This window comes from Rhinichthys klamathensis, unplaced genomic scaffold, assembly GCF_029890125.1.
Source record: "Rhinichthys klamathensis goyatoka isolate OS25496 unplaced genomic scaffold, OSU_Roscu_1.1 h1tg000135l_1, whole genome shotgun sequence".
In the NCBI taxonomy this organism is placed as follows: Eukaryota; Metazoa; Chordata; class Actinopteri; order Cypriniformes; family Leuciscidae; genus Rhinichthys; species Rhinichthys klamathensis.
This window is the reverse complement of record NW_026606670.1, coordinates 1126148-1138149: the sequence shown is the minus strand read 5'-3', so window position 1 is coordinate 1138149 and position 12002 is coordinate 1126148. Positions and strand designations below refer to the sequence as shown.

The 12002-nt window shown below is 34.9% G+C and overlaps 1 protein-coding gene across 6 annotated transcripts in view; it reads right to left on the bottom strand.

Moving 5' to 3' along the window:
* Positions 1-3604: 3604 nt before the first annotated feature.
* The window catches only part of phactr2 (phosphatase and actin regulator 2), a 39645-nt gene continuing 31247 nt past the window's right edge, over positions 3605-12002 (bottom strand). For all 6 annotated transcript variants that reach the window (XM_056257155.1, XM_056257156.1, XM_056257160.1 and 3 more), the window contains 6 exons: positions 10895-11051; positions 10593-10648; positions 9583-9644; positions 8302-8439; positions 6682-6758; positions 3605-4296 (listed from right to left, as the gene is read on the bottom strand). In XM_056257155.1, coding sequence (XP_056113130.1) covers positions 4281-4296; positions 6682-6758; positions 8302-8439; positions 9583-9644; positions 10593-10648; positions 10895-11051 — 506 coding nt within the window. In that variant the 3' untranslated portion in view covers positions 3605-4280. The remainder of the gene's footprint in view (positions 4297-6681; positions 6759-8301; positions 8440-9582; positions 9645-10592; positions 10649-10894; positions 11052-12002) is intronic.

The following is a 12002-nucleotide window of genomic DNA, read 5'->3' as shown; positions in this document are numbered from 1 at the left end:
ATATAGTTTTCACAATATCAAGCAGCACAACTGTTTTCAACATGAATGATAAGAAATGTTTCCTTGGCAGCAAATCAGCATATTAGTGTTTTCTGAAGGATCATGTGACACTGAAGACTTGAGTAATGATGCTGAAAATTCAGCTTTGCCAGCACAGGAATAAATTACATTTTGAAATAGAAACATTATTTTAAATTGTAATATTTCACAATATTAGTTTTTACTACATTTTTGTCAAATAAATGCACCCTGGGTATTTATAAAAAAATATAGTGATGCTAGTGTTCTTAATGAAGATTAGTTGTATAACCAAGAAAATCAGGTATCTTTATTTAGGGGGTCTCTGAGTTGGTCTGAGAAACTGAGTGGGGGGTTTAAGTCTGTAAACGACGAAAGACCTCACTATAGCAAGTACATCGTAAGGTTGGTCTAATAAGTACATTTACTCTCAGTGGGAAATCAGATCTATTTACATATACTAAAAAGTGTGGAAAGTTGCTTCGATCCGCTTTGGTATATTGCTCGTTTACAAATAAATCGAGCGAAAGCATAAAAAAGGAGTGGATTTTTCCAATGTTTGTCCGATGAATCAGCGCAGAGGAAATTTGGCATCACCATGAGTTCACTGATAAGAGATTTGCAGTCTTTGAGCGTGACAGTCAGCGGTTGCCACTATCATAGCAGGGCAAATCCTCGCCAGCTGGCCCCACAGTTTGAGTTATTCTTACAACAGGGTCATTTCTGCAGTGTCAGGATCAGGAACAACATACTGGCACAGCAGATCACCGGTGGTGCTCATGCTGCAGAAGACCAGCTATTTTTAATTTAAAATGAGGAATAATGCTGAATTAAGCTGTTGAGGAGTCCAGAAGGAATTATGTATAAAAATGCTGCACTTTAGCAGATGGTCATTTCTGTAGACAAACAAACAACCCTTTTAGTCAGTCTAACAGACTGTGCTCTTCTTTCAAACATAATCGTTGCTCTGAGAAAAGAGCACCTGAGCTGACCACACAAAAAGACCACTAACTAAGCAAACATTTAATGTCCTTCAGTGGTCGGCGCTAACCTTGACAGCATGTGTTTAAGGACGTGGCTATTGCTACATTTAGTCGACCATAAAGCCATCATCTACATCCCTAATGGTAAAATCTCAAATAGCCATAACTTCCAGCGGAAAGCCATTCAATATGAGCAGAGGAAGAACTGTCACATGCTAGATGAGTCTTAAGTCAGCTTGTTATGTGCGCTAGAGCCTAAATGTGCTTATAGATTAAAGGTCATTTTGCTCCAGCAAATCAGTTATGCACAATTAATTCGAAAATCTGTCTATCATGCTGCAATTCAATATAAGATCATAAAGGTTTACATTTAAAACATTTTTCTGAGTACATAAGCATATCTATGATTAAATATGTGAGAACAGATGCCAGCACCATCTGATTAGAGGCACAAGCAACTGGAGAGGAAAAACAAGTTAAAACAAGCATGAAATCAACTGGAGTGCACTTGGCGCCAATGACGACAGCGCGGGTCATGTCTAAAAGGGCTTGATGGGAAATGTGTGACCAGCCGACATATACAATATTTGCTCTGTATGTGTATGGCAGTTTTATTCCCCAAGAAATAAGACTATTGCATGTCATTTACTGTACTTTTATAATGCACACAGCTTCAAAGAATGATGATTTGTTGGGGGGGTCATTACAGATCCACAGTTAGAGGAAACACATGCACAATACTCAATGCATGACTGTAGTGCGTCACTGGGAAAACAGTTCAAGAGCACAGCTGACTCCTTTAGTCCTCTTACGCACAAAGATTTCCTGGACAAAATCCAGTATTTACAATAGCAAGCGTCTGATTTATCACTTACAATAATGACGTTAATACAATCGTTTCGACTTAATATCGACAATCTAGCCACTGCAGGATAATGTCTCCTGCTGTATGAATCTATAGATGCATTAAAATGGCTTTATTTATATGCCAGTGCAATTACAATAAAGTAGCTTATTTTAAAATGCATCTTCACATAAAAAGTTTTCACATACAGTACCTAGTTAGCCTTTCAGCTTGTCGAAGTATATAGATATATGCTCAGAATAATTTAGTATGTACAGCATAAAATATCAAGTAATTGCTTCTAAATTATACAATATGATTTATAAAATCTTAAAAAAGCTGTACAAATGGCATTTATGCTCTCTACACTTAATCAAAGATTATAATGAAAGCTGCTTATTTTGCAAGGAATCCTCTAGTTTTGTTTGACTAAAATGCTCATGGATTTTACAGTTGACTGCACCATGAAAAAACCCCCCAGCCAGATGTCCTTGTTTCCTTTCATTCATTGCACAAATAATTTGTAAAACAAATGCACTTATAATGTTTAGTTTCTCAGCCCATTATCTTCATTAAGCACAAAATAAGGCAATAGTGATCTGCGATCATTTAAATGTAATAGATATATTACGTTTTCATTATATATATATACTGTGTGTGTGTGTATATATATATACATACATACACGCATACATATACACATACATTCATATGCAAAGATCAGTTATTTCCATTACATCTAAATTGACATTTTGTGTTAAATTTAATATGTGGTAAAAAAAAAAAAAACCACCACATAATTCTCAAAAATGATTCCAACACTGAAGACAATTTAATTAGAAAGAATGAAAATATGACCCTATAAGATCTACTGTTAGATTTGGCTTATTTTGGATACTGTTTTAAAACATGAAGATATACATATACACTTTAAATATGAACATATCTCTCACTACAATATGAGAATTTCAAATGTGTAAACTACACCAATATATACTCCAATAATCCATACGTCTTAAATGGTTCATGATTAAATATTGATGAAATCTATAGAAATGTGATCTAAAATGGCGATTTGTAAATGCGAGAGCTGTTCAACCAAGGTCTAACTAAATATAAACATTTAGAATGTTAATACAAGTTAATGTGCTTTCTTACCCCTTTAAATGCTTCTCTGCGAAATAAATCAAGCCAATATACTGCAATATACTGTATTCACATATATCATACACAGACTGTACAATTGATTTGAAATAACTTAAAAGTTTCCCCAATTTCTAACAACATGAACAAAAAACAAAACAAAACAAAAAAAGCTAAAAGATGGACATAAGTGAGTGTCCAGCAAATTCTGTATTTTGACATACAATCAGATATTATATAAAGCACCAAAATGTGCAATAATGCAATACTGACACATTCAATAATGGACTAAAATAATGGACTAGAAGCCCTTTCCAATTTTGAGTTAAAACGATTGTTTTACTACATTATATTGCGTGCAACATCTTGTTCGGCACCACTGTACTTAATAAAACTCACCACATTAATGTACAACCTAAAAGCCAAATCAATGAGACACTACCTGGAATTTTGGGAAAACTGTCATAATGTTTAGGGGAAAGTATAATGCAAGTTAAATAAACATGGATTCTGTCATAAACATATGATGATAGTCTATTCCTGAACAGCAATTATATAGAAGATATGTTACAACATGACCACATGTATATCAAGTAATCAGACTTTTTTTTAAGGAAAAAAAAAACAACACTGTAAAGGCACAACATAAATCTGATTACATTCTATTATACTGAGGACGGTTTTAATCTGGATACAGAGGAATAATGGCAGTAATAAACCTGGACATAACAATGGACCTCAATATCCATGTAATGGACACAGAACCAGATACATGAGTCGTATAAAATGTTTTTTCACATGCATGGATATTCATAGATATTACTGGACTCTGCACGAATACAGCAAGAAATATGTAATATATACAACACCAAAAAAAACAATCCTCAGAGCTGCACGCATCAACAACGTAAGCCACTGTTGAGTCACCGCACGCGCTCAGTTTTACACTGTTGTGCTCAAGTGAACCTTTCGAAAATATCAGGGACACTTTAAATTAAAAGAGTGTAAGTCTTGTCATTAGTGTGTGCAAAAAAGGTTCCTGATATGAAAAAAAACAATTGCATTGCTTTATCTTGTTTGAAAGCCTCTCTCTCTCTCTCTTCGTTTCAGTTCATAATTGCATTCCAGGCCCATCTTTAGCCACGCTGTAGCCCCCTAGTGGCTGAAAGCAATAACCAAAGTGCATCCGGTGCCAGAGAAGAGCCGGCTGCCGCCGTCTGTTAGCCTCTCGGCAGGAAACATGGCGAAGAGACAGGAAGAGAGATCCAGCACCCCCTCCACCAGGCACCGCCTCAGGGCCGATGAAACCTGCCACAAAACAGAGACAGCAGACGCTAGTTTAGCAGACAGGACACAGAACAGATCTGAGCAATATAGAGGGGAAAAGAAGCATCTAGAGTGGAAAGACTTGCTGCTAATAAAAAGACCCTATCAGCTGCTCTATTAACACTACACTTGCTGAATAAAGAGTCCTGCCAGATACATACCGGTAGATGTCTAACACATCAGATAATGAAATTGTTATTGGTTTATAAATTTCCTGAACCCGTTCAGGGTGATTTGCAAAAACGACTGTGATGATAGACATCATGTGACTTTTCGCTGTACTTCACATTTACCCCATCATGCTCACACCACATTTTAGGACCTTAAGAGAAACTCTGTCAGCATTTACTCACTCTATTGTTGTTTCAAACCTGCATTACTTTCTTTCTTCTGTTGAACACAAAGGAAGATATTTTGAAGAATGTTGATAGAGAAACCGTTTAAGTTCCCATTGACTTCCATTGTATTTTTTTTGTCTATACAATGTAAGTCAATGGCAACTGAAACTGTTTGGTTATCAACATTCTTCAAAATATCTTCTTTTGTGTTCAGCAGAAGAAAAAAAATACATACAGGTTTGGACCATCATCGGAGTGAGTAAATGCTGACATCATCAGAGTGAGAAAATGGCGTTTTAATTTTTTGGGCAAAATATCCCTTTAAAGGCACAGTATGTAATTTGTGCCGCTAGAAGTCGCTTATTCAAAACAATAACGAAGGGTTAGCTTGACGATGCCGTGAACGAGCGTGGAATCATGGGAGTTGTCTTCACCGCCACAGCTGATGGAAAGCAATCTGACGGGACTCAGGTAGAAATCATGTTTATGGGTGAGCTAATGTATTCAAGTTTTATTAACTCAGTGGTAATCTGTGGTATGAAGTCGGGCGGGGCAGAGACTGCGACATTTTACGTTGCTGTTTTCATTATGCCGCTGTCGCTCCTTTCGCTTTATGCATATTTTAAAGGTAAGATTTTATGATTTGAACATTGATGGTTACGTTTGATCACTTACTGTATATTCACATTATTTTATTTCATTCTAATGAAATACCCGCAAATGCTGAATTACTACACATACAGGTCTATTTTATTTGATGAATTAAAATTGTGGGGTAACGCAGAGCTGTTTTACTTGGTCAAAACAATCATACTAATATACATTTGAATGTGTTGAAAGTTATGTTGTAACATTACTACGGTGGCTGGTAAGAGACCACATTGCAGTAAGCTAGATTAATATTAGAATATTAATAAAAGCTGGATGACTTGTTGCTAAATGCTATGCAGTTCATTTTAAAATATATTGTATGGTGAAGAAAATGCTGTATTACTGTTACTACCAATAAAGCTCTTTCTGATTATTCTATCTTGGCCATTTGACAAAATAGTGTTGTCTCTGAGGCATGGTATAAACATGTTACTCACAGTAAATCAAGAAAACAATAGATTCAAACAATAAGACTAACAGTGTTCGACTATATAACAATGATTCGTTTTTCTGTCGACAAAGGTATCCAAACAGTTGCTCATCTGTCTGATAAAATACATAATATATTAAAGTAAAACCGGAAATCGAAGGGAACACAGACATGACATCATTGACAGGTGACGCAATGACACGGGCCGCTACACTGGTTAAAATAGCCGATTTCTCTGGATTCAAACAATGTGGGAAACATTTGGGATAATGTAAGTACACAAGTCAACAAAATATATAACATTGTTCTAGTGGTTTCTGGATATTTTAATCCAAAAATTGTACATTTTGTGCCTTTAAGAGGACCATTTTCCTGTGGGAACAGCCACACTATCTCAGACAGATTGACACACTCTGAGCGGTGGACTGAAGGTCAGTGAAAGGCTGATGTTTAATCATTTTACAACGGGTGAATCTCCAGTTGTCACTGTCACGTTTGAACCTTCCTGGATCCGCCATCAAATTGATCAGTTGAATTATATCAAGTGCTGTGAGAAAAGGCTATAAATCTCCACCTCCAACATCCTCACACGCAATATAGCCTACTAGCCGAGAGTCTCTTTATGTGTACAGATGTGACGTAATGACGCAAAGACATGCTCGAATCTCCCGCGGAAATCCACCAGTACCACTGGAATTAAAAACATTATTACAAGCTTACCGCTTTGAATCGAGCTAAGGGAAGCAGATAGTTTTGAACACTGGCTGGTTATGTACTTGCTAAAAAAATTATTTTGGATAATTTTTAACCCAAAAAAGTTACGGACTGCAGCTTTAATGTCAATTGCATAATTTAATTTAAAACTGTATCAATGACAGTTTACCTACTGGACTATAGCCAAAAACCTTTCATCCTCCTGACCAGGCTGCTAGTAGTACACAAACGTACCTGGTAAACTGTTTGCTTTCTTCGTGGACTTCCATTTCTTTGCTTTTAAATTCATTAAGTTCTTTACGTATAGCAGCCTGTGACAAGAAAAAAAAAGCCATTAGTGACAATGTGATCAAAGTTGAAAACAGATGTGCTCCTTCATATTTTTGTGGAGCAGTAATACATTTTTTCAGGATTCTATTGATGAATAGAAAGTTCAAAAGAACAACTTTTATTTAAAATTGAAATCTTTTGAAACATTATAATTGTTTTTATTATGACTTCTGATCAATTTAATGTGTCCTTGCTAAATAAAACTATTTTCTTTAAAAAAAAAAAACTTTTGATCAGTAGTGTATTATAAAAACTGCACTATTCACATTAGAATTATACAATATGTTAATATACTGTTTTATGTTCACTGAAAAAAAACAGCACTATTCATTATAATGAACTATTGACCACACAAGTATTTGTGAAATCACCATATTTTAAAGTCACATGCCCAGTCACATGCCCAGTAGGTGGCATCAGTGACCAAACAAAAGGCAAGAGATCTTCTGATATTGAAGCAATATTCTCCAACTTATAGATGAGAGGACATAACTTATTTTAGGACCATCAACTGTATAATATAAACTATGCATTTAACAATATAGACAGGTAATACATGCATTGATAAAAGTTTATCACTCATAAATCGTAATTAGTTATATAGAATGAAAATGTGTCATTATTAACTTTGGAACACAACATATATTTTTTTCATGTAGATTTTGTCCATAAACTGACAGTTAACAGAGACCAGGGGACTATAAATCCATAAAACTGTGTTCAACAACAAATACAGCAGATAACAGGTTTAGAATGACATGAGGGTAAATATTTTAATACTGATCTTTCTTTTCTTTTCTTTTTAGATTGAACCATTTCCATTTTAGGAGACCTATTAAAGCATTTGTGCTTTAAAATATGTAAAAATCGTGTACAAGATCTGCAACACTTTACAATAAGGTTTCTTTAGTTAACATTAGTTAACTACTTTAGTTATTAACATGAGCTAAGAATGAACTATTTCTACAGCATTTTTTTTTTTTTTTACTAATACATTATTAAAATCAAAAGTTGTATTCTGTTAACATAGTGCACTATGAACTAACATGAACAAACAATTAATGACATTAACAAAGATTTATAAATATTGTAACAATGTATTGCTCATTGTTAGTTCATGTTAGTTAATACATTAACTAATGCTAACAAATGAGACTATTTTAAAGTGTCACCAAAAGATCTTTAAATCTACATATTATGAAAATTAAGCAAGAATGTATTAGCTTAAGATTCCCATAGTCCCAAAAATTATCAATTAAAATATTTATTCAGAAAAGAATTAAATAGATTATAAGTTAAATTAAAAGTAAAAAGTACTGAATTTAGTTTAACAATTTTTTTTTTTTTTTTACCACCAAAACATTATCTATGTTTTTTTTAAATCTTCTGGACAATTCTGTTATTTACAATGGGAAAAATGATGCTCCAACATTTGCCATGTTGCATGTGCATAAGTGTCTTTACAATTCTATGCAGCACAGCATGCACAATTTAAAGCAACAGTAAGAGAGAGGAATGGCTTACTTTGTCTGCAGGGGTCAACCTGGTCCAGGGCTTGTCAGCACGCCGATCATAGTCTTTTGCTTCTGTGACCTCCACATATTCATTGAACCGCAAAATTCTACGTGCCACCAGTTCTGCGACTGTGGGCCGGACGCTGAGCTACAGACACAGAGCAATTCCTTTAGTCACCTTTTAATGTGTGCGCAGTCTCTTTCAATAGGAGTTAAACATGTTCCTTCTAGCCTACTGTAAGTAATACCTTATGTGAGTGAAACAATGAATGGCAAACAAAATGCATCTTTGATAATGAAGCACGTGATGGTAGATGTGACTGCCTTTACAAGTGAAAATATTAAGAAGTGCCTGCAGTCATTTGTCTAATGATACTGTCTATTATTGCAGTTTCAGCTAGAACAGGTCAACTTTGAGGAAAATCTCTGTAAATGACTATAGATCTAATTTATAGATCAGTCCATTTAAATTCTCTGCCCAGATTCTCTCAATAACACAGGGCATTAGAAGCATACTAAATTAGAAGGGCCAAATTAAAATTGCCAGACTTCCAGACACTTCTGGCCACTTCTACAAAACGTCAGGAATATAAATCTCTTTCTCACTCCTCACAACACCTCACACATTACAATTAAGAGTTAGCTAGTGGGTTAATGACATGATCAAATTGACTCTTTAATCTATTTTCATAACATCTCAACTTATTAAATAATAAATTCAAATACAAGCCATTTAGTCAAGTTGATTAGTTCAAGCCCTGTTCTTAAAAGTGATGCATTATTGAGATACTAGACACATTTTTTTGTAACTTCCTTGTAAGGCCAGCAGGTGGTGCAATGTCCCACAATGATGTCACATTAATGATTTTGATTTATGACGATTCATAACTTCATGGAGCATTATGCTAAAGTAACAGGTTGTGTGTTATTTGAAATTAGAGCAATACATTACATTTATACCTGTAATCTTTCAATATCTGACATCTAATTTCTATGGAGGCTCATTTCTGCCACATAAGAAAAAAAATCATACATTTATTTCAAATAAATTGAAATGATGACAAACTAATTCATAATTATAAGATTTTAAAAACTAATTTACATAAAATGTAAATTATGAAAAAAAAAAAAAATGTCAATTATAACCTCATCTCATAATTTAAGAACTTATGTCATAATTATTATTTACCAAGGCATGATTTTATTTCTTATGTAGCAGAAATCCATACATTAGTGATAGATTGAACAAATTATGAGAATTTGACTCAAAGAAAATTGCAGAAGGTTGTACCTTTCGGGACAGTCTTCTTTTAATCTCCTGCTTGGCCTCTTGTTCTTCTTCCTCATTTTTCTCTAAAGGGATATAAGAAAAATGATTTTGTTAGTTATCATCTTATCCAATGACCGATATTTGCTCTGAAGTTTACATATTAAATATTTGACAATTATTGCAAAACAGAGAATATAACTTTCCATTTTAGCACAACCAAGGCCATTTAAGACTAAACAGCATGTATCCGACAATGTTGATTTTTAGTCCTCCTTGTCAGTAAGTGATCAGAGTACAGTGAAAACCAGCTTAGCTTAACAGTAAATAATGGTCTAGAATGAAAGCATGCTCACTGATGAGTCCAAAATATGTTTGTGTAACACTGGCCAAAAATACTGAATATGCCATGGGACCATGAGCAGTTCTTAAGGATTCTTTATATATCCTACGCTGACCGATTGCTTTAAATGGTCCGTAAACCTGCTGTTGTTGATGATGTTATATGATTTCCAAAACAATTAAATACCTTTTTCCATTTTTTTAAGTTAACCTAACAATTCGAAGTGTTAGTTTACTCATATGATTTCTTCAGTTATCAATATCTTTTTTTAAATAATGTAGCTTACTTTTACTTCAGGAAACAATACTAATGACTGATTTATACACTACAACTCTAGAATTGGGACATTACCTTTACAGGATATTTGCAGCCAAGATGAACTATATCTCAGGTAAGCAGTGAGCTTAAGGCAACTCTGATTAAATGTTTACACCTCCCTGTTTGTCAGCATAGAGCTTACGGCTTGTTTGAGCTTCATCACATTCCTAGTCTTCATCAATTACATCACACGAAACAAAGGCAACAGAAAAGGCAAAATGACACAGGGACTGAGACACATAGAGATGCCCATGACTCAATGAACGTGTCTATGAGGCAGTAATAAATAACAACAAACATTGGAGCCCAGGGCATCCCAAACAACAGTAACTGTCTACAAACTATGTAAATGAGATAGTGACAGGAGACATACGCTTCAGAATATTTCGCTGCTCGAGCTCTTCTGTGGTGGGCCTTTGACTCAGCCGTCTATGGGTGGAAGAAAACAAGAGTCCGTTTGTGAGGAACCACAGAGACTATTGATGAATCTTTAGCTTGCGTTTTGTAAAGAAATTCATAGGTGCCCAATTTATACTCATCTACAAAACAAGATTATGATAAACAAAAATTCAGTAGGGTGTATCCAAACTTCCAATGATAGTACATTGATTATAATAAATTGGCAACGTTAGTATCCAATATATTAGCAGTACAGATCAGGATGGTTTAATGTACCTCACTAGTTTACAGCCGATCTGCTGCCACAGCTCCTGTCGCTGCATCTCGGAGGTCCGCGGGAGAATGTTCTTCTCTTCTAGCTCCTTCTTGCTGGGCCTGTTACCAAGTTTGATAGCAAGTGTGTCCCTGCGTCGAATTTTCATGGCAAGGGAGCCTATTAAAAAGAAAAATATTGATGCATGATATGATAGTATATTGGTAGCATATTTGTTATTGACTGAGTTGTTGTTTTTAAATGTATCATTATAGGTTGATTGGATATATATCGTACACGATTCGGATATTTAATTGTGACTTGGATTGTAATTTCCTTTTTACAATTAGATTACCTTTGCTGTCATCTAACACTCACTTGGTTTGATTGCCTGGTCTGAATCGGAGTTCGATTGCTCCCCCTCCCCCCGCGGGATTGCGTTCACATTTAATTATTTGGGTCTGAACCACAGAGCGTTTGCATCATCAAAGCAGCAGCTGTTTACCCCAGATGCTTGATTACATTGACGCAATAGAAGACAAAAACTGCAAACCTCACTTTTATATTTCATTTTTGGAAACTTTGGTTTTGTTTTCAAAGCGCCAGCAACCATAACCGTACCCTTTTTATGCGGACTAGGGTACGGTTCACGGGTGTGCACAGAGTTCGGAAAACAGCGTTCATCATCCGAACTAACCGAACTCTCTGACATTAATCGAACCCAGGTCGCACTAAAAGTGCAAGTGTGAAAGCACCTTAAAGTTACCATGAAATCAAAATTGACCATTATTATTATTTTTTTTATAGAAAAAGGCAGTATTTATTACAAATGATTGTCGGAATACACAAAAGGGAAGAAAATCATGCCGACTTTAAAAGTTTATCTTTAAAAACACTGAACTTATTAAGAATGTAAAATGTAGTCTTTAGCAAATCTCAAAATCACAAGTTTCCATATCCTAATTCACTTGTAGCATTTAAAATGGTAAAGAATTTCAATAGGGGCCATTTATCAGTTCTTAGCCCTGATCGGCATCAGACAGATCTTTAGTACCAATGCAACCTTAGAATAAACTTAATATATTTGCATTCGGACACCAGTGAAACATCTTCAAATTGCAGTGTGGAAAG